The 27,103-nt window shown below is 31.2% G+C and overlaps 4 protein-coding genes and 2 non-coding genes across 7 annotated transcripts; 3 read left to right on the plus strand and 3 right to left on the minus strand.

Annotated features, from left to right (window-relative positions):
- The first annotated feature begins 1,792 nt into the window (after window positions 1-1,792).
- LOC128388062 (glucose dehydrogenase [FAD, quinone]-like) lies at window positions 1,793-12,401 on the plus strand. Its single transcript, XM_053347413.1, has 4 exons — window positions 1,793-2,658; window positions 2,779-3,171; window positions 9,712-10,290; window positions 10,556-12,401. Exons 1-4 carry the CDS (start codon window positions 2,532-2,534, stop codon window positions 11,371-11,373), a joined length of 1,917 nt encoding a protein of 638 aa, XP_053203388.1. The 5' UTR covers window positions 1,793-2,531; the 3' UTR covers window positions 11,374-12,401.
- A 125-nt stretch (window positions 12,402-12,526) lies between these two features.
- LOC128388072 (translocon-associated protein subunit delta-like) lies at window positions 12,527-13,517 on the plus strand. The gene is made up of 3 exons (XM_053347425.1): window positions 12,527-12,684; window positions 12,820-12,936; window positions 13,057-13,517. Exons 1-3 carry the CDS (start codon window positions 12,633-12,635, stop codon window positions 13,389-13,391), a joined length of 504 nt encoding a protein of 167 aa, XP_053203400.1. The 5' UTR covers window positions 12,527-12,632; the 3' UTR covers window positions 13,392-13,517.
- A 1,803-nt stretch (window positions 13,518-15,320) lies between these two features.
- Window positions 15,321-15,439, minus strand: LOC128388171 (5S ribosomal RNA). Its single transcript, XR_008325221.1, has one exon. It is a non-coding gene; the product is annotated as a 5S ribosomal RNA (ribosomal RNA).
- A 2,573-nt stretch (window positions 15,440-18,012) lies between these two features.
- On the minus strand, window positions 18,013-18,131 carry LOC128388172 (5S ribosomal RNA). Its single transcript, XR_008325222.1, has one exon. It is a non-coding gene; the product is annotated as a 5S ribosomal RNA (ribosomal RNA).
- A 145-nt stretch (window positions 18,132-18,276) lies between these two features.
- Window positions 18,277-18,893, minus strand: LOC128388074 (uncharacterized). The gene is made up of 2 exons (XM_053347427.1): window positions 18,719-18,893; window positions 18,277-18,629 (listed from the first exon to the last, which is right to left on the minus strand). The coding sequence occupies exons 1-2, from the start codon at window positions 18,776-18,778 to the stop codon at window positions 18,432-18,434; spliced, it is 258 nt and encodes an 85-aa protein (XP_053203402.1). The 5' UTR covers window positions 18,779-18,893; the 3' UTR covers window positions 18,277-18,431.
- A 362-nt stretch (window positions 18,894-19,255) lies between these two features.
- Window positions 19,256-25,923, plus strand: LOC128388063 (beta-1,4-glucuronyltransferase 1-like). 2 transcript variants are annotated; one of them, XM_053347414.1, is made up of 6 exons: window positions 19,256-19,274; window positions 22,369-22,473; window positions 22,976-24,124; window positions 24,232-25,141; window positions 25,206-25,432; window positions 25,509-25,923. In XM_053347414.1, exons 3-6 carry the CDS (start codon window positions 23,945-23,947, stop codon window positions 25,707-25,709), a joined length of 1,518 nt encoding a protein of 505 aa, XP_053203389.1. In that variant the 5' UTR covers window positions 19,256-19,274; window positions 22,369-22,473; window positions 22,976-23,944; the 3' UTR covers window positions 25,710-25,923. The 2 variants fall into 2 exon arrangements, with proteins under 2 accessions (XP_053203389.1, XP_053203390.1); XM_053347415.1 differs by lacking the exons at window positions 19,256-19,274; window positions 22,369-22,473 and adding an exon at window positions 22,550-22,706.
- The last annotated feature ends 1,180 nt before the right edge of the window (window positions 25,924-27,103 follow it).

Raw genomic sequence — 27,103 nt, forward strand, 5'->3', positions numbered from 1 at the left:
TAATAATAGAAAAGTAAGTTACGAATGATGAAAAATTATAATGATTTGCGATGATTTTCAAAGATAATCAAACAAACCAAATTTGGATTAACTTATTATCCTAAACAATTAGTGAGTAATTTAAGCTCAGTGTATCAAATTAAATCAAACAAATTGAACAATTAAGCAAATTATTGTGAAGAGAGAGCAAGAAAAAACTGAAAACAATGAGACAGAAATAAGATAATCAATCAATTAAATAGATAAAATCAGAGCAATTACCAAATCATTTGGATTACCATGAAATCAGATAATAAATGAGATCTAAATTTAAATTGTTGAACTAAATCATTGGAAAATTAATCCAATATTCACGGTCAAATTAAAAAGAAAAACTAAATTATCTTTTCTATTATCATGATTAACTAATCATTTCCCTCATCTTTCACAATAACAAACATGTTAACAATCAACAGATTAGGAAAATATTAAAGTTAATTGTAACCAATTGTGACCAAACCTTAATCTTTACCTTTTGTTGATCAATTGATTTGATTTGAAAATTGTTATTATTTGTTGATTGTTAAAAATAAATTGTTATCATTTTTAAGGAGGGGGAAAGGTAAAGATTAGGATTATCAATACAATAATCATCTTCATCTTCATCATATTGATGATAATCAAGATCATGATCATCATGGAAAGTGAACTGAGTTCAATGTTCAGTTAATCAGAATTGATGAATTTAATTTTTTACTTATAAACTGTTAAACAATTTAAAACTTTCGTTTATTGTTTGAAATCATAATCACTAAATTATGACGATAATAATAAAAGATACAATTTGACGACACTGAAAGTTTTAACTCTAATTGTTATTAAATGATTATAATTGATTTGATTGAAAGTCACGGCAATCAAAATGAGTGAAAGGATTCACTTGTTAATTGTTAATTGATTGATATAGAACAATAATATTTAATTTCTATTTCTAATTGTTGTAGAGTATTTATTAATTGTTACCATTAAACAGCATCTCAACCAATATAATTTCATTTAAACTCTCTAATCATGATTAAGATTACTTGTCGATTATCCTTACCTCTCAATTTACTTTTAATTGTTTATAAATAAATACGTTTATGAACTGGATTAATTGTTCATTTAACCAAATTAGCAATCAATTAACTGCGACCTCTTAATTTTTATGGTCAGTTAATTTTCGCGCTTTCTAATCTGATTAGATGATTAATATTTATTTTGATGATGAAGACAGTTAAGAAGATGCTTTAATGATGATAAATAGTAACAATTAACCAATTGATTTATAATTTACTGATTTACGTTTAATTGAGAAAATAATGAGTCAAGATCAGCACGCAACTGATGGAGAGATGATGTTGTTGGTGCGAAACAGACAATTGAATATGAGAGAGCGAAGCTAAAAAAAGTTCTCAATTTCGACGAAAACTTTTATTCCTCATCATCATCATCTCTCTCTTTCTCTTTCTCTTTCTCTTTCTCTTTCTTCTCCTCATGGTCTCATCATGTTACTTTTCATTCTCAGATGCATCTATCCTTTTATCCCTTCTATTCCTTTGGGGATCGATTAGGATAATCTTCTTATTAGCTCGATTCTTGCAAAAAATGGATTCAGTGTGAAAGATGAAAGTAGTTTATCCTAATCGATCCCCAAAGGAATAGAAGGGATAAAAGGATGGAGGATAGATGGATAGATGGATCTGAGAATGAAAAGTAAGATGAAAAGTAACATGATGAGACCAGGAGGAGAATAAAGAAAGACAGAAAGAAAGAAAGAAAGAGAAAGAGAGAGAGAGTGGGCGAGACAAAGAAGAGATGATGAGGAGGGAATAAAAGTTTTCGTCGAAATGGAAAACTTTTTTTAGCTTCGCTCTCTCATATTCAATTGTCTGTTTCGCACCAACAACATCATTTCCCCATCAGTTGCGTGTTGATCTTTACTCATCATTTTCTCAATTGTTTCTCCAATTTTTTTTTTCCTTCAAAATGATCATTATTATAATTTTCTAAACTGTGTCCAGTTATGTGTAACTTATTAATCATCTGATTAACTGAATTGTCCATCACTCGACTACTAAACACCGAGCAAATCATCATCACCGATTTAATATCTCTCTGTGTCTCTCGATAATCGGATAATTTTCTGTTCTTCTTTTGCTAATCTGTTTATTTCTCCTTATTTATAATCATCATTGTTTCACCATTGGATTCTAATCAGTGTGTTCAACTTTAATACATTGATCGTTCTCCCTGTGATTTACTGATTCTCGTTAAATTAACTTGCAAATTGAAATCAAATAACAACAATCAAGAGAAAAGCGAAAAACAAAAGTATTTTGTGTAACCGGATTAACTTCATGTTTCACTTATTGTGGATAAAAACCCGTTAATCTGTTTTTCCTTCATGTTGTGACCCATTGATCCACATGGATCGGATTCACCTGATAAATTATATTATTTATTTATTGTGATTAATCTTTGATTGATATTTTTAATCCTTTTCTTGAATTATGGTTGATTTTACTCCTGTTTTACCTGCTTTACTTCCGCTTGCAACACTATTATGGATTCGAGCTGCTGACCATTCGGTCAGTATATCAAGAAATAACTGGGAACCAGAATATGATTATATTATTGGTAAGTTTGTTTTTCTCAACTAATTGAGATTCGAGGTAAAAGTTTATATAAAATATTTTTACCGATATTATTACCTGAATATTGTAACTAAATTTAAAACTTATTTGTGTTTAACTAAAGTGGGTGGAGGATCAGCAGGAGCTGTTCTTGCCAATCGATTATCGGAAAATCCTGGATGGAGAGTGTTACTTTTAGAGGCGGGGGGATCGGAGTCCATATTAAGTGACATTCCCATAGCAGCGGCAACTTTACAAATGACCCCGATTGATTGGGCCTATCAAACGGAGCCACAAGAAGCCTCATGCTTTGGATTAATTAATCGACGAAGTCGCTGGCCTAGAGGTCGTGTATTAGGCGGCTCATCAGTTCTAAATTACATGTTGTACGTTCGAGGTAATCGACGAGATTATGATACATGGGCAAAGATTGGAGCCTTTGGATGGTCATGGGAAGAGGTTTTCCCCTATTTCCTTAAATCGGAAGACAATCGAGATCCGAGTCTTGTATATAACGGTAATTAATTTTTCTCATCTCAATTACTTCAATACTCTCAAACTTATATATGAAACAATTAATTATATTTTAAACTTAATCAACTGAGAGTAAATATTAACATTACATTGAAAAGAGTTAACAGAAAGTGTTGATTACATTGGTTCGTTATATTTAGTTTATTGATTGATTGATTGATTATTTATAGTTGATTGTGATTGGATTTGATTAAATGAGTAAACGTGACAGGAGAAAGAAAAATTAACTTATTATTAAGCTGATAATAATCGTTAATATTAGTTGTTAACAGTAAATAGTGAATCTATTTAATCGTGATAATTGAATTGATTGTAACTATTTAACTTCTCTATGAAGGTTAAACTCTAAGGGTTTTCTGGGCCAAGTTAATAACGAAAGGGCTTCTATTTACCACTTCTAATAAATTGGTTACTCTTTAAATTATTATTTAATCATCATCATCATCACATTATCATCAACGTATTTAACAATCAACACAATCAATTTAAAGTTAATCAATAGAAAAAGTAACCCTAACATAAAAAGCAAAGTTTCTACTTGACAACCGTTTAGATGAAATAATTGACCTCAACCTTCAACCTGATTAATGTTTATTAGCATTATTTTATTATATCGTTTTGATTGTTATCATTATTATTAAGTTTACAGTTATTACCATTATCATCTTTATCATAGTCAATTACACTGTTGTCAGATCCACAAGATTCACATTAGATTTCAGTATAAAGTAGCTTGAGATTAATTTGACTGGTAAGAAAAAATAATCGTTACCACAATTATTAATCATATTTTACTTGTTATTATTATTATTTGATGGAAAATCCTTTCATTTGAACATTTCTGTACCGTTATGAATACATTGTATGTATATAAATATATATTAATACAATTCATGTGATGAAATGTGATTAATTTCATGATAAGGATGATTGAAGATTCAGTTCTCTAAACTTGATTTCAGAAAAGTGAAGAGGGTAAAAACCATCTCCATCTTTTGTAGTAAGATGACGATACAGAAGAAGTGATGATATTGCTGATGAGAGAGAGAGAGAGAGAGAGAGAGAGAGAGTAAGTGAATGAGTGAATGAGTGAATTTATGCAAAAACGTTGGAAAAGAAAAAATTGAAAGGGAAATGCAATAAACAAGATCAATCGAAGCAAATCGTTGATATTGTGGCCTTAAGAGCGATAACGAATGATAAAAGGTCTCGATGAGCCGGTTAAAGGTCTTCACTTCTCAGTCTGTTAATTACAACACTCTTGTGTCTTTCGCGCTAACTGATGACTTTTTTTTCATACGTTTTGCGTTTTTTCCCCTTCAACTTGTTGAGGTAAGAAAAAGAAAACACAAAAACACCAACTAAATACAACTTGTAACAAAAGATTTGCAGAAACAACAATGAATTAACCGTTATAATTGTAATCATAATAATACAGTTAATAACGTTTCATTGGTTATCTCAGGATAATAATTATATTGTTTTGTGCGATGATCGTTCATACGAACCAATGCTAGAAGGATATGTACTTATTGTTATCTTCATCTTCATCATCATCATTATCCTTCTCATCTTAATCTTAATCTCCATCATCGTTTTAATCTCAATCCAATTGATGAAAATTGTTCACAATTCAAAACGATTGTAAGATTAATGAACAAAAAAAATAGAATTAGAAAAATGGTTTCATCTAATTTTAACAATCACCATGCAACTTGTTCAGTCTTTTTGATTAACTGTTAATTTGCTTACTGATTGTTTGTGAGTTGATTTGATTTGTAGTATTTATGCTTTTTTCTTATTAACTACCGCTGTTTATTTGTCTACTAATCGTTAGTAATTGTTAATCATTGATTCACCATTGATTAGGAACATGTGAATAATGATAATGTGTGATTGATGGATAATCTTTTTGCTTAATTTACTGAATGGTTATAAATATAATCGTTGATAAACAATCAATGTTTTTTTGTACTCACAATCATTTACCTCAATTGTTTGAATCATTTAAAGTATTGTTTGTTACCATCAAACATTGTTAATCAACTCTAATTGTAATCAGTAAATTGTCAGATTGTCTTTAATCATTTGCTTGCTTATTTTATCAATCTTATAATTGAGTAATTTTTAAATCAATTTAACTCATTTCTGAGATTGATACCTTTTTTTGTGCATGTCAATCAATTACTTTCAAATTGTAATAGTTAATCAATTGATGATAATCATTAGTATTATTTATTATCTAGTTAATAAATTGTGGATTAGTTTAATTATGATTAACGGACAGCTAAGTAAACACTTTATAATATTTAAAGGTTGAGAAGTGGGTTATAAGTTAATTGATTAACTGTTGTTAATTGTTGTTACTTGATTGTTATTGGTGTTGATTTATTATTATTATTTTTTTCATCAATATGTAAATAACAATAACAACAATTTATTATTGTATTAACAAAACCACATGAGGTTAACTATTAAATCAATGAATTAAACTAATGACGATAATGAGAATGTTAATATTAAGATGATTAAAAATTCAATTAAACAATGTGAATACTTGATACAAACATTAATAACTCAAATATTATAATAATATCAAGTCTATCAACAATTAAGAAACAATGATTCTGTTATATTCTCAATTAATACTCTAATTGTTGTCTAGATTACATCTTAATCTTAATATAATATAATAGTAATATTTATGATGATGATGATTGTAAATTAAATTATGAATGGGACAAGAAAGTAACGGTAAATCTTTAAATTGTTGATTAAACAAGAAAATAAAAAGTTTCACCATTTAAATGGTAAAAGGTTTTACTGTTCAGGTAAATCTAATTTTGGAACATTTCTAACTTCGTCCTCCTTAAACAAATAGTCAACCAAGTGAAAAGATTAAACAAGAAATTAACTAATGTAGTTAAACCAGTTTTCTTGTTTATGTCCATCAGTTTAATATCATTATAACCTTTGAACTTGATTATTATTCATTATTATTAGTTTATCAAGGAGGAGGAAGAGAGGGAGAGAGGATGGAGAGGTATTCTCATGATGATGATGATGATGATGATGATGTTCATGGTGAAGAGATGATGATGCTAAGTCTGTATAAGAAAAAGAGACGAATGATGATCGACCTATTTTCCTTTTCTTCAGCTTCATCGTACATTAAGATGAAGGAAGAGAAAATAGTTAATTGCAAATTGAGACCAAACTTTTAGGTATATTAGATAATGAACAGACTTAATTGATTGTTATTCTTGAGTTTTAAGTCCATTTTGAAAGGTGAATTTGTACCGTTAGGAAAAATGATTATGATCAATGTTAATCTCATTTGATCCGGATCATCTCTCAGTCTAATTATTCTGGTCATCATTGACCTATTGATGATTTATTAACCGTTAAAAATAAATCACCTTGAGATATATTAATATAAGTTTCCGTTATCTTTAGATATATATAATATGATTGAACTTAAATTGAATTGATTATTAATCAGATAATTAATGATCCGTGTCATTTAATGAGTTACCTTGATATTGAATTTTTATGTAATATTTAGGTATCATTAAATTTTCATCGAAAGTAATTGTTTCAAAAATCATCCACATTAAGATTATCATTAGAAAGTGTTTATTTTTTTCACCAGCAAAGACAATTGGTAACAATCAATTATTGTTGTGATTGATCAATTGATAGGAGGATGATGATGATGATGAGGACTTATTGATTATGATGGTGATGATGATGATGATCTGATCAATCATGATTAATTTCATGATGAAAAACAAAAACAAAAATAAGATTGAAAGTTAATTGTGATTGTTGCAGGTTAATCAATAACAATAAAGGTTATTGAAAGTTAATTTTTTTCCCACCTAAATCATGATCATTTATAATTAATGGTGATGATTAAAGTTTGAGATAACAATCAGCGAACAAATTTAATCAATAATGTTCTGGTTAATTGTTACACTTAAACAATGATAATCAACGGAAGAAGAGAGAATCAGATGAAACCTAAAAGAAAGACAATCAAATTGATTGTGATATTTTCAGTCAATGGCCTTTCTAATTAACATCTAATTAGCTGAATAATTGATCATGATAATTTCCAGACTCATTAGGACTGTCTATAAATCGCGATTTAGGTCAACTTTTGCTTTGAAAACTATTATAATAGATCATCTATTTTATCCTAATCCATGTAATTACTATTAAAACCATTATCCGTTATTAAGTTGATTCACTTTCTCATCTTCCTTTTAATCATCATAACCACATCCACGCGGATATAATAATAATAAAAGTTAATAGTGATTCTAATTAATTAGATGTCACATAAACAGCAAAGCCCCCTGAAGGCAAATACTTGTTATTTATAATTAAACTGATTGTTATCAAATTGCTGCTATTTATAAGTGAAAAATGAATGATATTAGGCAATAATAATTAGTATTTACAACAATTAGTAATGATTGTGTCTGTCAATCTAATTTTAAATAATAATGGATAAACTCATCTCAAGATTCTGATGATAATAATGATCTCTCTCTCTCTCATTCTTGATATTTTGTTACACTTATTAGGTCAATATTTAGGTCTAATAGATTGTTATGTTTGCTACTCTATTTTAATAGCACAACAATTAAATTAAATTGATGATAAAGTTGAGAGAAAAACAATCGAGGTTGTTATCAACAAAACAAAAGGTACCAAGTACCGTTGGAAATAATAATAATAATAGTTTCAAGTGATTTCTCATCATCATCATCATCATGATTAACCATCACTTTAATAAGTTAAGTTAATAATTGTAACTTTAATTCCTAACGATTGATTTTCGGTTGAGGCCAAGATCAACTAACAATACAAATTAGTAATTACAATCCTAATTATCTTCACCATGAGAGCGATAAATTAGAAAAATGAATGAAACTTGATGATCAGAATGATGAGAGTTTATCATTTGCCAATTTGATCAACTTGCAATATCGTTGAGATAATAATCAAAATAATTGATAAAATTTCATCAAATTTGAAGGTCAATAATAAGTGTTAATTTATCATAATATCAACTAATGAGTTAAATTGGTTCGTATTTTTTTTCCAATAAAAAAGTTAAAGTATAATGATGATGATGAGGATGAGAAGTGAAATTTTTCATCATCATGATGATCATCATCTATCTCAATTAAATTGTAATACCATTATCATCATTATGATTATTATTATGATTGTTATGATGATTCTTATTATAGTTACTTCATCATTAGTATTGATAGAGTGGTAAAGTTGAGGCGGATTAGTGATTAGATTGGTTAAGTTTAAAGACTTTATCGTTATTGAAGCAACGATGAAAAGTAATTTGATTTGTTGATTAATTTATAGTGTGATTATCATGATCAATGATTAGATTCATTGTTGATTAACATGATAATTGAATTGAGTGAGGATCACATGACATACTTTTCATTTCCAGAATTAAAGTATAACATGATTACATTAATTACTTTTAATGTTTCAACAAAAGTTTCATTCTCCTCATAGAGAAAGTGATGAAACTTTCTCATATTCTGATGGATAATTTTTCCTCTGATTTAAGATTTTCGTGTCTCCCTCTTAATTGTCATCATAACAATTTACCGTTAACTTTTCTTTTATCTCTTTATCCTTTTATTTTTCCAACTAAATCAGATTTAAAACCAATTAATTGTAATTGCAGTTTTGATTTATAGACGATTAATATTGACGCGCCCATTTGATGTTGATGATAAACTAATTTGATGTTTAAAAAGTGAAATTTTCTGTTGATTGGTGTTGATTTTTTATCGTTTAGATCATTTTTGCTTCTCTGCTACTGTTGTTGAAAAATGTTCAACAATCAAATTTAAATTCGGATGATGCATTTATAATTAACACGCTAAAATTTATCATGTAACTTTCATTTAAACTGGTAACATGTTGCGAGAATTGTATTGATAATGTATCCATTTTACAGTAAATTTTACCTAAAATCATGTTGATCAGGACGATGAAGGCTCGATAGTTAATAAGAAGTGAAAAAATTAACGATAACTGACATTTTTCATTTTAAATTAGGAAACCTTTTTGTATCTAAATTTGAGGTTAAACTGATTAACGGACGATTGAACAAGTTGATGATGATCAATTCGTAACTCTTTCATCAGCCTCATAATCAGCTTCATCATTTTCGTCATCATCATCATCATCTTTTTCTGTTACTTATCTTCATCTTCATCAGTTGAACAGGTTAAAAAAAAAGGTATTCACTTTCAAGTCTATTAGGGTAAAGGCCTGACAAACATGAAGTTGATCACGTACAATTAAAGCGTTTACTTGTTCATAATCATGATTAGTTAGTTGTCCCCGTCATTATCATGATCATGATCAGTTATATTTATATATTATCAGTTATTATTTTGCACTTTCAGTTGAATAAAATTAATTGTTGCTGATGATTTACCTTTTTTTTTGTCTTCTCTTTTGTTTTTAACAGGTTATCATTCAACGGGCGGCTATTTAACGGTGGCAACTCCACCGGATGCAACACCAATCGCCACAGCGTTTCCTGAAGCGGGTAAACACTTGGGTTATCCCAATATTGACCTTAATGGTCCAATTCAAGCGGGTTTCGCTATTCCTCAGGGAACTATTCGTAGAGGTGCAAGATGTTCAACGTCTAAAGCCTTCTTGCGACCAGCGAGGAAACGGCCTAATCTTCATGTTCTGACCTTTGCTTATGCAACTCGAATACTTTTCAATGATTTTAAAAAAGCCATCGGTGTTCAATTTGATCGCTTCTCATTGACCCATGTTGTTTATGCTCGTAATGAGATAATCATCTCTGGTGGATCAATTAATTCACCTCAACTATTAATGTTGTCCGGAATTGGTCCAGCGGAGCATCTCGCCTCCATGGGTATACCTTTGGTCGCTGACCTTCCGGTTGGTGATAATCTTCAAGATCACATTTACCCCGGAGGCATTCATTTTACCATTGATGCCAAAACTTCACTCATTCAAAGACGAGTTGTAACTTTACCGAACATTTTAACTTACTTTGCTAGTGGACGAGGTTAGTGACCACAATTAAATATCTATTAACATGATTAACTAATCAGCAGTCAAAATCAAACAAATCAAAACAATTTATTAGGGCAAAGTCACAAAATAACCAACCCTTTCATAAGGGTTATTTGAAATTGAAGAGAGTTTTTTTTCACCTTTTGCTAGTTAATTGTTGATTGTTGTTTTGATTTCATTTGATTGAGATTATTGTTTATTATTTGTTGTATTAATATTTGTCTTGCATTTGTTTTCTTGTGTCCACTTATCAACAGGTCCATTGACCGCATTAGGAGGTGTTGAGGGTTTAGGATTCATAAAATCCCGTTACACCAATTTCACTGACGATTATCCTGATTTTGAGATTCACATGTTATCTGGTGGACCGACGTCCGATGATGGACAAACCTTTCGTCGAGTACAAGGATTCACTCGGGAGATGTGGGAACAAGTTTACCGACCTTACCTACCTTATGACACATTCTCCATGTATCCCGTCTTGTTGAGGCCAAAAAGTAGAGGTTACGTGCGTTTACGTTCAGCTAACCCTTATGATCCACCAATAATTGACCCGCGTTACCTGACGCATCCAGATGATATTCTGGCCATGGTTGATGCGATGAAAATTTCAATAGCCGTTGGTTTGGCTCCGGCTTATAGAGAAATGGACTCAAGGCTGTTTGAGACCGTTTTTCCAGGATGTGAGATTTACACTCTTTGGAGTGATGAATATTTGGCCTGTGTGGCTCGTACATATACAGCGACAATCTATCACCCGGTGGGCACTTGTCGTATGGGTGCACCTTGGGATAAAAGATCTGTAGTAGATCCTTATTTAAGGGTTCTCGGCGGTGTTAAAGGCCTTCGAGTCGCCGATGGGTCAGTTATGCCCAACATTATTTCGGGTAACACAAATGCACCCATTATAATGATCGCCGAAAGGTTGGCTGACTTCATTAAAGGTCAACAATTACCACCAATTAACCCACATATACCGGGCTCAATTAAAAGAGCCTCAGTAGGTTCAACTAATTACGAGTATGTAGAAAATATAATTAATAATCTAGTTAATTTGAATAAAGTCAAGAAATAGTACGAATCATATTAGGTTAAAAAAGGTCACTTTTTTGTTGTGTAATTTGTGTAACCATTGTCACCATTCATGTTAATCATCATAATCACCAATTATCATCAACAACAAAACTTAAAACCACCACAATCAACATCAGCCATCGCCATCTCATCTTCATCCTCATCGACGCATTTTTTAATAATAATAATTCATCATCATCGTCGTCATTACCTTAATCATTGTTTTTCAAAAGCACAATCAACAGCCAACAATCACCACAAAGAGCAACAATCAACCATTTACAAGAAAGAAAAAAATTGTTTATTGTTGTCATCTTATCTTATTTTTTTCTCTCTCTCTCTCTTCTTCTCCACCATCATCATCATCATCCTCATCCTCATCATCACCACCACAATCACCACCAATTAATGAGACAAACAACAATAATAGAGATGTCATTTCATTCTTGCCACAATCAAATCAAATTGTCACTCAAACTTTTTTTCCTCTCACCTTTCACTTCAACCTTTAACATTTAGACCCAAGGCTTTGATAAACTGGAAAAGTGTTCATGTTGTTAATTGTTAACAGTTTTTTTTACTATTCTCTTCAATCAATCAATGTTATATTTTTCTCAAATTCTAAGTAACTGTTAACTGGACAATTAATTGTCTTCTATTATACCAGCTCATTGATTAACTTTAATGTTTTCACTTTTCCCTCTCGACAATTGATGTGATATTTTATTATTTTTTTTCTAATTGGGAACAATAACCATTCATTCACTTTTTTTTAATAACTTTGTACATTTAACTATTTTTTTCAAATAATTAATGCGAACATGAAATACAAATATCAAAATTTGAATCACATTTAAATTGTTTTCCTAAATTATTAATTCATTTCAATTTCAACGCAAAAACAAATCGAGAACAAAGTTTAAGCTTCAATTTAAACGATTAACTTTTAATCTTCACCTTGATCATATTTTCTATTTTCAATCCTCTGATTACAATTAAAGAAGAAGATCTTTATTCGTTGGAATTTATTCGTTCAAATTAATTTTCTTTTAATTCCATGACAATTAAAGTTGATTAGATTGTCGATCACAAGTTTTACCGTTGAAACAAAAAATCGTGTGAAGATTGAACTTAGAATACGGTCCCTTTTTCTTTTACGTGTACAAGTCATGTTGATGAAGAATTAGAATTTTATTTTGTCGGTAAATTGTTTTCTTTGATTCTCTTGACTGTTTTAATTGTTGCAATTAATTTTTGATTATGGCTTTTGGTAAATTAATTTTAATCTTTGCTCTTACAGCGGTTTGTCAGGGTAAGTCTTGGGTTTGGATTTGGGAGACTTTGTGATTTTTTATGTGTCTTTTTACTTGTTAAATTTTCATTAGATTGATTTGATTTTGAGATTTTGGTTTTAATTTTTGTTTTCTATTGTTTTATTTTTTATTAGGTTGTCAGATTGGTGATATTAGTTCATCCAGTTATTCAACCACTGATGGACTTGTCATCTCAGAAACTGCCTATGTTGTTAATTTCAACGTTGCCTGTAAAGACTCAGCTAAATCTGGTAAGTTGTTTAGTTTTGCATGTTGATATGGGGAAAAAAGAAATTTTTTCACCGGTTTTATTTAATTCAATCATTTCTTAACTATTTATTTGTTTCTCTTGTTTTTGTTTTGTTAAACAGACTCTTTGGTACTTTTTGCTGACCTTGGAGAGGGTAAAATTTTACCTGTAGCCAAATCAGATGATGGAAGCCGATTCCAAATTTCATGGACTTCTGAGTTGAGTAAATCATATTCAAATAGTTATGAGATTAAAGTTCATGACGAAGAAGGTTTGAGCAACTTGAAAAGAGCCCAAAGGAAGGAAAGTAAAGAGGAAGTTACTCCATTATTCAAGATTAACTTCTCTCACCCTGGTACTTACCGAGGTCCTTGGTTCCAGACTGAAATGATCGCTTCCGTTATTTCAATTCTTGTTTGGTGGGTCGCATATACACATAAATCTAAATTGGATTAAAATCCTTACATAATATAAATACAATTAACAAATTTATATCTACTAATTTCATAGGTATCCAAATTATTTGAATTTAATAAATAATTACTTGATGACTTGTTCTCAATTAACTATTTTCCTACCAAATTTCTATCAAATAACTCGAATCAATCAAATCTTAATTCATTTAATTTCCAATTTCAGTGTCGATCAATATTCTTAATGAACTAAGAATCATTATGTTGACAAATTACTAACTTCCTTTTTCCCTAATCATTAGTATTTTGTTACAAATGAATCGAAATCGATAGTTATTGATATTAATCCTCAGATACATTTTCTAACTTTTGATTTCGAGTAGACAATTAAAAAGAAATCAAGTTGATACCATGAGTTCGATGCGAATCGGTGTTTGCAATCTTCCACCCATTCATTTTCTCACAAGTTCTAATCAAGTGAGTGGTATTTTCGGACCGATCCTTCAAGTGGGAATTAAGGCCATGTTGACCTCTATCAATGTAACGCTTATCCCCACCGAGAACTGTATTCTCGAGTCATGTTACCCTAACGGAACTTGTAACGGACCCTTTTTCGATTTACAAATGGGAAAAGTTGATTATATTTTCCCATCGGACCTCGACTTAATTAGTGACCTGGGGACTAATTTGACGACAACTTCACTTTACACAGAAAACGCTTGTTACTTGGCTCATAAGCGACAATTAAAGTTGAATCTCGATTATTCAAATTTCTTTGATTTCATCTATTCCTTTGATTTATATTTCTGGTCCATGTTTATTTCTTCATTTGGTTCACTATTAATTGTCTTGAGTCTCTTAATTAAACTTCATCAAAGGTCAATTTCAATGATCAACATTCTCTGGACTCAACTAATGTACATATTGTGTCAACATCGAGATAAACTTTTCGCTTTAATTACCAAACGAAATCTAATTGTTTTCATTTGGTCTCTTCTACTAATTAGTAAATTGTTTTCAAGTTCACTCCAAACTGGCCTAGTATCTAAACCCGAGTATATCGAACTGAAAACTTTAGATGATATTTTAAGATATGATTATAAACCGATCTCTTTTGCGAGAATCGAATGTCGTCAAAGATTAGAAATGGCCTTGGACTCGATCAATCGACGACATTCATCTTCAATTAAAATAACCATGATGCCCGATTTATTGATCGATGATTTGTATGAATTCATTAAGCTGAACAAACATGTAATCGTTACATCAGACGATTGGGTTCGAGTTATAAAAAGTGTCGGTTGTTTAATGTTCCGAGAATATGAACTAAATGAACCATTCGAAAAATCGAAATCACCAGTGTTCAATTCATTCAAAGGTGTTTTACTCAACAAGTACACGGAACCGATAGTTAATCGAATAATAATTCGGAAAAGTTATTCAGCCTTCGAAAATGGACTTGGACATAATGGACTTACGACGAAAACTTATGTAAATTGTTTAGGTGTTGACGATGCGTCGATTTCGTGTCTCGATGCAGAAGTAAAAACCAAAGTCTTAGCGATTCCGATAACTTTCAATTATTTATCGATTCCTTTTTTAATTATGATTTCTGTTTATTTGATTGCTTTTATAGTGATGATGAAAAAATGCAAATACTTGGCAAATTATTTGAACAAAAATAAATGATTTGTAACATTTTATTGTAAAAATTATCGATTGTATTTAAAAATGAACAATTAATAAACTATTCAGACAATTATCATTATTTCAAATGAATTAATATGATAACGGGCCAAGATTATTCGAGTACGTGATTTGAACGTCCAATCATCGATGTTACCAATTAATAATTTAGAGAATTGAAATCATCAACAAAAAAGAGATTGAACAACAAAAGTAGATACGAAAATCAGCCACTTAAACGATGTTAAGAGAAAGGGAATCGATAGAAAAGTGCAAGAGCAAAAAGTGTCTACAACACCGGGGGTTCCCAAGTGGTCTCCCTCCCAAGTACTAACCCGGCCCGAAGCTGCTTAACTTCGGAGATCGGACGGGATCCGGTGCTTTCAGCTTGGTATGGTCGTAGACGAAAGAGATGCTAATAAATTGATTTATAAAACAATTTACATTATGACACCTTTCGTCCTCGGTTCACATTCCGACAAATTGAATTGATTAATTAGTTATAAGGTTCATTGTTAAAAAGTAAAACAATCAATAGAATGATGAAAAATCTTTAAATCTGAATTAAAATGAATTTAAATTACATTTAGGGAAATTGTAATAACCAGCACCACAAAGATTACACTTTGGTCCACTGAATCGAGGTGCACATGTACACCGACCAGTCGAGTCACAGGTTTGATTGACCGACCCAACAGGATCACAGGCACAAAGTGTACAATTGGGAAAACCATAGTAACCTGGTACACATTTGTCACATCGATCGCCTCCGAATCCAGGTTTACATTAACATTGACCATTTTCGGTGTTACAAATGTCATCAGTGGTTCCAATAGGATTACAATCACTTCCGGTGACATTTTTAGGACAAACACATTCACCAGTAACTGGTTCACAATAGGCAGCGTTTTGGTACAGTTACAAGGTTTACAATCAGGAAACCATAATAATCTGACCGACAAGCTTTACATGTCCGTCCAATGACATTGGGTTTGCAGTCACACTGACCTCCAAGTGGATTACAAGTGAATCCCTTTGAACCTTGGGCATTGCAGCTACAAAAAGCACCACCGTTGTTGAGACCAGTCGTCAAGGTGAAAAGAGCTTGTTTACAGAATTCAGATGAAGAATCGTCGATATGAAATGCATCTTGAACACAATGTTTCAAAATTCAGTTGACTTGTCGACAATAGGAAGTTCCAAATGGTTTGAAAAATTGGCGAATGAAACTGTACCAGTGGCAGTAACATTTTCTCTAAGTATACTGGCCTCGAAGTAAGCCTGAGGTAAGAAAACAATGTAATCGACTAAAAGTGGCTCGTCGGCGGATAAAGATGCTTTCCATGGCCTTTGAGCCGCGAAAAGATAGAGAGGTGAAGTTTTATCCATCGATAACAAGTATTTTTTAGGTGCACTGGTCGGGGGAAAAGTGATATTGATATGTTGCGGTGGCTCGTTTTCATTGAAAAGTGTTAGATTACCAACAATTGGTTCTGTTCCTGGATTATGATAGTTGAGAATAATTTGATAGAATGATGATCGAACAATGAGAAAATCGATTATCACCTTTTTCTGGAGGTCAGAGAATTTGGCATAACCTTTCCAAGAGAAACCTGGAAAAACGGTCTCATTATAATCATAATGAACGTTATGACCATCTTCGAGTTCATAAAGATACTGGTAAGTTGTATGATAATAGTGAGCTTTTTGTGGACGGTCACATCGTCGACCTTCAATTCTGAATCTACATCGACATGAACCAGTTCGTGCATCACAAGAGCGCCGCAAGGAGCCACCAAGATCACAATTACAAGCTTCACATTTAGGGAAATTGTGATAACCCGCACCGCAATGATTACACTTTGGTCCACCGAATCGAGGTGCACATGTACACCGACCGATCGAGTCACAGGTCTCATTGACCGATCCAATAGGATCACAGGCACAAAGTGTACAATTGGGAAAACCATAGTAACCTGGTTCACAATTTTTGATTTCCCGACCTTCGGTAACATTGGAATAAGTTGGACTAATAACCTCTGATTTTGTTAATTGAAAGGTGAGTAGAAGAGTCACCGAAATCACAATTAACCAATTTATTGGTATCATATTTATCGATACACTGGTCATCTTAATCCGATTTAAGATGAGATCTTCTTGCTGTCCACAATTTTGGATTAGATCAAAAGTGAGAATCAACAAATTTTCAAGTCATTTATCAGACATTGATTATGAACGTAAAAAACAATCAAAAGAAATAAACTCTTGTAATACTTTTGTAATTGTTAGTAAGCTTCAGTTAAACAAAACTAATTAAGCAATTAGATTTTTGCTTAAAACATTTCTTTTCGAGTATTTTCCCTTTAATGATAAACTACACTCAAGTACCTACTTAATGTATCTTTTTTCACTATCTATTGGCTTAGAAGCCAGTGAAGGTTAAGAATCAAAACCAATTATTCGTGCTCACCTTTTTCTACATTCAACATGGGAGATCGGTTGATATCGATAATTGTGCTCTATTATATATCAATACATGTATATCTTCGAGCGTATTTAGTTTTACACAATCCTGATACGAAACGAGACTAGTTTCTATTGAACTCGAAAACAATTTACTAATTAATAAAAGAGACTAAATGAAATTTTGTTTGGCAATTGTAGCGAAAAGTTTATTTTGACACAAAATTTACTTTCACTGAGTCCAGAAAATTTTGATCATTAGGATGATTTTTCATCTGGGGTAAGATTACGAATTTCATATTTCCAATAATACTCAGAGTTATAATATTGGTACTTTATGATAGAGGAGTTTCCTCGATCCTCTTTATAAAAAATTCATAATTTGCTAATAACTTGAAAAAGAAGATCATGATTATGTAAAATCCAAAAATTTCGGACCAAAATAATATGAAACAATCGATCATAATCAAAGAGTTGAAAGTTTCAAATCAATAGAAAAGTGCAAGAGCAAAAAGTGTCTACAACACCGGGGGTTCCCAAGTGGTCTCCCTCCCAAGTACTAACCCGGCCCGAAGCTGCTTAACTTCGGAGATCGGACGGGATCCGGTGCTTTCAGCTTGGTATGGTCGTAGACGAAAGAGATGCCAATAAATGTCTTTATAAAACTAAAAACGATTCACCATTGTGACACTTTTCGATCCTTCGTCCATTTTACTTTCAGAACTTCTTCCTTCCCATGTATTTGCTTCACGAAATAATAAAAGGTTATCTTTAAATAATAGAATTGCCAAAATATTTATAAACTGCTAATTTCAAGATAACAGTAAGTTTTTTGCAAATATCTTAGAATTGATCATCACCATCATCCTCAATACCTCTTCATGACTATAACTGAATCAGATAATAGATTGAAATCACACTGATCGATCCTTATTCATGATTTATTACTGATCTTCTCAAATTGTTCATTGGTATAAGTTTTCAGTGTCAATGCATGAATTGTTCCCATTGTATCTCCAAGCGCACTATGGACCATTCGATGACGTTCAAGTAATGGTTTTCCTTCAAATTGTGATGAGACGATGACACAATTAAATTTAGATCCACATCCATCAGAAAAATCTTCAACAGTCTAAAATAAAAAACGAAAAAATTAGAAATAAAAAACAAAAATGAAAACTCAATTATCCATCTCAATCTGAAAACATCATCAACACTTACCAAATGTGAAGGCTTCAACTCCGCGTCAATTAGATTATAAACTACTTCTTGAGAAGGCATAGTTTTAATTATCAATCAGCAAATACGACAAAATTTAGTCAAAACAATGAAGAAAATAATTGAAATTCAATCATTAAATCAAGAAATGAGAAAGAAATTGAAAAACAACCGGAGGCGTTTCTTTGTTTTCATCTTTCAACCGCCAAATTTGAAAAGAAATTCGTCAACCCGATCAAACGATTCATCCAAATGATGAACAAAAAATCAAAGAAAAATTTCAAAACAATTTTAAAATATTCTTCATACTATTTCAATTAAATTAACAAAATAATCCGAAACAATTAACACAATTTAATCAATTGTTTCGTAGATTTAATAACAATTAAAAGCAACGCCATCTATCAATAATGAAAGAATACAAATGAAAATTATCAAAATGATTAAAATGATTAAATTGTACTTTTCAATGTATCTAATCAATTAGTGTCCAATTTAATGTATCAACTATCAATTGCCTAACCATCAAGTGATCATCAATCAGTGTAATTAATTTTGAGTAAGTAAATCATTTAATTCATGATTGCTGATGATCAAATTACAATTGATGTAATATGATGATTAACAATTAAAATGTATTTCATTGATTCCAATAATACCTGAGAGTGTATTAAGAAATGAAATGAGACAATTTAATACAATCAACTTGGAATCGATTCAACAATTAGTTACATTGTAAATGAATCAAACAATTAGCTTACAAATTAAAGATGTAAATGTGAGGCCTTAACCCTGAGAGTAAATTGGAAATGATGATAAAATTGATTAGTCAATTAACTGGCGGTAAATTTATATTCTTTTTCTGTTTTTGATAACAACAATTAACTTTAATTGTAAATTGTTGGAGAAATTTATTCTATTGAAATTCAATTGACCAATTAAACGATAATTGTAACAGGAAATTGGTCGAAAATCATTTAATAAGGTTACAAATCGAATAGAGAACTTATTGAAAAGTTGAAAGTTCGATAAACCTTATTTTCGATTTTTGAATATTATTATTATCGGGATTATCTTCCGGTTAAGAAGACAATTGATGAATCACTTAATAGTTATTGACCTTATTAGAGAGATTAACTGAAATGATTAATGGAAACAAAGAGAAAACAAAAAGTTCATCAATGACCTCGATTGACACAGAAAAAGAATAGTAAAATTAAAGATAATTAGATTGTAATGGTGACCGTTAATTACGAGATAAACAATCAAAAGAGGTAAAAAGTATTGAAACAATTAGGAAAAAACTAATTAATTAGTAGTAATTGTTATGAAAACGGCGTAAAAATTAAGTGAGAAATGTGAAAATCCATTTTTTAATTGTTTGTATTTTCACAGACTTTTGTTTGATTTGATTAGTTATTGTTTCCAATTTAATTGATTACAACAATTAACACGTTGATGGTGGATTAATTGTTAATTCTAATAACTAGTTACCGGTTTAAACATTAATCTTTCTGCTTTCACTTTTGATTAATTGTTCAATTTTCTGTACTAATCACCACAATTCCTGTTTAAGATAATCATAATAAAGAAATTAATTAGCAGTAATTTCAATAGAAAATGTTAATTGTTAACAATTCTTTTGAGCAATTAGTAAATTCAATTCAAATAGAGTTCGATATTGATTGAAAAAGAATAGGAAAAACTCCTTATGGAAAATTGAATAAGAAAAAAAGAATAAAAGAAAACAAGAGAATCAGGTTTTCTCATGATTAACTAATTCCATCATGAACTTGATCAAATTGAACCTTTTCTTTAAAGTTAATTTACTTTCACATGATTAACATGAATCATCCCTTCCGATAATCAATGAATTAACTTGACAAGATGAAACAAGAAGAAAACAATTTACCTGAGATACGAAAAGTCATCAACCATCACTGACCATCATCATCAAAATGAACTTTAATCAATCAATGATCAAATTGATTCTCACCTTAACTTCACCTTACAATCTAATTTTTGCTGATTAACTCATCAAATTGACTCATCATCATTAACATTGTTAATTTCGCAGTTGAATCAGAATAGTAAATTCAATTGTCCATCAATATGATTGTATCTCTTTCTCAATAATAACCTTGATTGTAACTTGATGATCAACATGAAAGCAGATGAAGTTTTTTTCACCATCACCATCATGATCATTGAATGAAAAATTCTGAACCTCTCAGATTTTACCTTCAGTTGTTCAATGGATCGTAATTATCATTTATTGTTTAACGATCATGATGATGATTTATTTTAACATGAAAGTATTGTAATAATGGTGATTATGTCAAGGTAGATCTCCAATTGATACCATGAGGTAACAGACAAACTGATTGAGAGTAATTAACCAAAAGTAATTACCTGAGAATCTCAAAATCAATTAAACTAAAAGTCTTGAAATTGAATTGTTTCAAAATTATTACAAACATAAGTTGTAAACATTAATGATTGTCAGTTGATTGCTCGAATCATGGTAATCATAACGATCAACATGATCATAATTTTAGTACATAATGATAATAGAAATCAGGAACATTAATTAGAAATGAACTAAACTAATTAGAGATAATAAAAAAGCAACACCCTTAATGATAGATTGTAAAAATCAATGAGAATTGAATATGATGACAATCAAATGTGAGCATAGATTTAAGACTCAGTTGATATGCAAAGCAATTAGTTAAATTGAATTGTTTAAAAATCGCAATTTATGAGATGTAAGTGTTTCTTTTTTCCCCTTTGTCAGAGAAGAAGAAAATTTAAATGATGATGAAGATAATGATGGAAGACAAAAGCGGAAACCAATGTACATGTTGATGGTTGATCATGATGATGAGAACAACATTTAATCACCAATTCCATTAACTAAATTAACCAAACGGCTACTTTTATATGTATAGAAAAAGAAAATGGTAACATCGGTAGTAAGAAACACTTATTACCATTAGTAAGAAACACAAAGAATGATGAAGAGATAATGATGTTGATGAGGTTGTTGTTGGATCATTAATATGATGGTGATGATGATGATTGAGAAAAAGATGAAGATGAAATTATTCAGTGAAAATAAGAAGGAGGAGATGAGGGGAGAGAGAGAAACGATCATCATTTCCATGGTTCCACTTTGGGTAACGACCTTGTTGCCATCAATCCTTTTCCACTGGTGGAAAGGCACCGTTGCCATATCATCAAAATTCTTGCAAAATTATTTACCCTCAAGGAGAAATAATTCTGAGTATCTTTTTCTCTTACCTTGTTAATAGAATTTTCATCATTTTTATGTTCACCGAGAAGAAGTAAAAGAGAAAATCAGTAAAAAAAAGAAACAAGATAGAAAGTAGAAAGAGAAAAACGACAGAAGAGAAAAAGAGAGAAAGAGAAAAGAAATCAACACATAAGAAGCTTTTTCTTTTCTTCTTCTCTCTCCATCAAAACATCAAATTCTATTCTCTTTTTGATCAGTTTGTTTCTTTTTTGTTTCTTCTTCTTTTGTTTTGATTTTTGTTTCTTTTCTTTTTTTCTCTTCTTCTCTAAATCCAAATTCATTCGTCGTGATTAATTAATCTCAATTATCCATCATCTGTTTATCTTCTTCTACAAAGAGAGAACATTTTGTGTCTGTGTTTTTCTTTTGGTTCCTTTGGTCAACTAAATCATTTGCTTTTTGGTGATTCTTTTGCTTATCATCTGACCAGTCATTCTAAAAGGTAAGAGAAAAAGAGAGAGAATTAGAAAAATTAAAGTTAACCTGTTCTCTCTTTTACCTGATTTATATTCACCTTTTGGGTTTCACTGGTTTTATCCTTTTCTTTTCGTAATTTTTGATTGTCTTTTTTTTCTTTTTGGGTTTTAATTAATTTTCCTAATTACAGTCTAGTCTTTAATGTCTTGTGTCTTCCTCTCTCCATCATCTGATCATCGATTTAATTGTTTCCCTCTTGTAACAACCATTTTTCTTTTATTTAACAACATCCACATTTTACCTTCTCTTTTCTGTTGTTCTTCTCTCACTCTACTCTTTCAATCATTTTTTATTCTATTCTAATTTATATTCTCTTCTTCTTCTTCTTCTTTCAATCCAATCAATTTCCATCTTTACCTTTTTATCCTCTTAATACTTTAATCCAGTGTCTTTTCCTTCTTCAAATTAATTCTAATCCTTTTTTATTCTTCTTTTGTGTATATTTCTTTCTCTCTCCATTTCTTCAGGTATCCACAATGATTTTCTCTACAGCAAAGCTCAAATTGGTTTAGAATTTTCTTCTCCTTGGAAATGATGACAACAATTTACCAATTTCTCCATTGGATGTAAGACCATCAACTATATTTATAAATACTGTTTATTTTGATGTTCTCCGATTTTACCTGTTGTTAATTATTATCACCAATCATATAATTTATATAACATTCCCCTATTTTCTCAAGACAATGATGTTAACAATTAACCTACGTTAATCTACTACCTGATCAATGCAATCAATTATTACTCCAAGTGAAACATTTTTCTATCATCAACTGCTTATTAGACATGGTTAAACTACACCTGGTTCTCTATCAAATTGATTGACTTTATTGCTTTCATCACTACTATTATAATAAAACAAAAACGACATAAAATCAATCATCATCAACATCTCTCTCCAAAAAATAGTGAAGAGAATCGCCAACAAAGTGATCATCAACGACATCATCATCATCATCATCACACTTTCATTCTAAGATCCGTTGTTAAATTCAACTGATAATTGGAAATAATCACAAATAATCAAGGTGTTTGTATCATTATACAAGTTGATTATTATTATTATTATTTAATACCTTATAAGTTTCATCTGTGATCATAATCGTCCGAAAGTTTTACTTGCCTTTAAGTTATAATCTTCTATCAACAATTTTTATCTTCCTTTGAAATAATACAACAGTTTTTGTTATTATTTTCTCTTCCATTACCACCATCATCGTCCTCAGCATCATCTTTATGATTTTTGCTTATTTATCTACCATAAATTTTTATCACCAAAGTTAAGATTATTTCAACTTTCGCCACAAAGCAACATTGACCGACTTGAAACTACAATAGAAAAGCCTATTTAAACTAAAACGAATATATATTTATGTGTATATATTTCACTGAAAAAAATCACTCAAAAGCCAAATTGTACTTCAATCTAAATCAGGATGAGATTATTATCATCTTTTGGTCGATTAGATTCACGTAATCTTCTCAAACTCCTCATAACAATTAACATTGTTCTCGCCTTCTATCAACTTATATCATTCCATTTTTACTCTCCACCAGAAGCATGTATATTGAACATTCGACCTTCACCTTTAATTCAAGATGATTCTTCTTCCAAGGTAAATTAATATACGAAAAGAAAATTAATTATGCGTGTTAAATGATAACATCCTCATAACTCATTTCATCAATTAATCATTTGTTCTTTAATTTTTCCTTTTTACAGCAAATTCTTTCATCACTACCAGACGATTCTAAACTGTTGAGATTTTCATCCAATACTCAGATCACTAATGGAGGTGGTGATAAGAGTGAATCTGCCGCAGTGGCCGCTGTTGGTGCTGCTATGATTGCCTCAGAGTCTCTCGATTCACCAACAGTCCAATTAACTTATAAACCTAAATCTCCCTGGTGGATACCGGAACAAAGGGAAAGATACATTGTGATAAGAAATTATATCCTGCCAGAGGCTAAGAATCCGAACACTTATCTACAAAGTGCCAATGAAACTCTGGATGAAAACAGTGTTACACTAACAACCCAAGGAACATTTGAATTTTTAAATCACGTTGAGTCTCTTTGTAAACGTTGGGATGGTCCAATTTCCGTTGGTGTTTACGCACCAGGTGAAGATATACTCTATTCATTGGAATTGATCTATTTCATGAGAAGTTGTCGTCATGAGTGTGTTCTTCATAATGTTACCTGGCATTTGATTTACGATGTCGGTCATGGACCTGATAAAGACAATGTTACCTTTCCAGAGGATTATGTTAACAAAATGTCTTCCACAGGAACAGCAGAATTCAACTGTCAACTAACATATGACGACTTCTTTAACAAACACAAAGATCTTTATCGAGTCAACAATAAGCTTCCATACCCGATTAATGTTGCTCGAAATGTTGCTCGACTCAATATTAAAACAAAGTACCTTTTGGCCTCAGATATTGAACTTTACCCAAGCCTTAATGTAGTTTCAATGTTCAGAGATCTTTTGGAACGAGAGAAAAATAATTTAGTGCCATTAGTGAACCGAAATGTGCCTCATGTTTATGTTTTACCCATTTTCGAGGTAAAGGCTGGTCTTGACCCGCCGTTGACCAAAAAAGACTTGATCAAAATGGTCAAAAAAGGTAAGATGACAAACCTTAAATTATTCAATTTCTCATGAATTAACTTTTCATTCATCTTTTCCAGGCGATGCAATTTTCTTCCATAAATGGGTTTGTGATATTTGTCAGAATTTTCCTGATCGAGATAAATGGATAGAATCAGTTCCATCTAATGATTCATTTGATATTTTCCGATCTGCTAAAAGAACTCATGCTCGAAGTACATGGGAACCGCTTTATATTGGAACCAATGCTGAACCTTTGTACGAAGAGAAATTATCTTGGGAAGGAAAACGAGATAAAATGTCTCAGGTAATTATCACCGCATCATAGAAAAAAATTCAATCGAATGCATAAACTAATTCACTAATTCTTTACTTCAATTTAGATGTTTGAAATGTGTTTACTTAATTATGATCTATTGATCTTGAATAACGCTTATTTGGTCCATGCTCCAGGAATCAAACATATTGATCACGCAGATGATAAAAAACGACTTCCGTTCATTAAGCGGAATAATCAAGTCTATACAACAGTGATCTCCAAATTAAGACGAAAGTACATTAAAACTGGCAATAAAGAATGTTAAAGATGATTAAGCTAAAGTTGTATTTAAAATGAAGCGAAATTTGTGAAAAATTAATGAATTAAAAGAGTCTTTTATTTGAATCAAAATGTTTTTATTTAATGATTTCTAACAAAAAAGGGTTGACATTAAATGACAATTTTTGTTTTTTTTTTGGAAAAAATGAAATTGAGAAAAGATATTGAAGTGAGATTTTCAATAAATAGAAAAGGAAAAGGAAAAGAGGAAACAAAAAACAATCGAAAGTAAAATAATTAGTCAATTTATGGTGATTAAAGAGACTAATTGATTGATTGTAGGGAAAGGGTTGAGAAGAGAGAAGAGAGAAGAGAAAAGAGAGAAGAAAAGAGTAATGATAGAAAAAGGATACTATTGATCGATCATCTTCTGTGTTCTTTCAATGAGTATGATTAATTATAGAAATTTTAAAATTTGACTAATCACCTGATGCATCGGCATCACTAATGCCGCACGCCGGCAACTTTACCACCATTACACCCACTTCCAAGATCTTCTCAACCACACGACGTTTCTAGACGAATGATTTTGTGGATCTTCAAAGAGAATCCAGAACAGTCAAAAAGTAACATGACTAAACCAACGCTCTTATCAGCCTCGATCTTTGTCTCAAATTCTCTACAAATGATCGATTGATTTCGATTCCGCCATGTACCATGCGAGCTTTCCTCCATGTTGGCAGACCAACCATTGACTTGTGACAATACAACATGGAGAGGTAAATTAGAGATTGCCCGAGCCGAGCACATCTTCATCACCTTGCATAGAGTCCTTACCTCACTTCTTCCCTCTTCTCCTTGTCTCGGAACTGCTCATCCCTCATACCTTCAATTGTTGGACACACTCACTGGTTCCACCAATAAACACTGGCTTCGAACTCGCTCAACAAGCAGAGGCTACTTGTTCCTTTGATTCACCGGTAATGTTTGATTTTGATTGTCCTTCATTCGAAACATAATCAAGAGAACACATCTCATCACCAGAAGCTGAGATAAAATCAAAGATCGGCGATTTCAGTTCTCGTGACGTTTGTTTTACTCTTTTCATAAAACTTTTGTAAGCTTTATCCGTCTCTCGAACAATTCGATACACCGTTTCACCAAACTCTTACGGATAACTTTCAAGATCTTATTTGTAACATTTCTCGGGAAATGTTCAATGGTAAATCTTCAGAATCAACCACACCCTTGAAAGTTGAGATATTCGAATGAGATCCTCAATTGTCCATGATGAAAACCCGACGGACATACAATTTGATATTGTCTTTTGTTTCTATTTTCAAAAGATCGAGCTCGTTTTGGTACAAATAGTAAAGCTCGAATTGAGTTGACCTTCAACAGAGAACTGCCAAATGTTCCTCCCAATCATTGGTTAGACTT

Source organism: Panonychus citri, unplaced genomic scaffold, assembly GCF_014898815.1.
Source record: "Panonychus citri isolate SS breed McGregor unplaced genomic scaffold, ASM1489881v1 Contig00095, whole genome shotgun sequence".
Taxonomy (NCBI): Eukaryota; Metazoa; Arthropoda; class Arachnida; order Trombidiformes; family Tetranychidae; genus Panonychus; species Panonychus citri.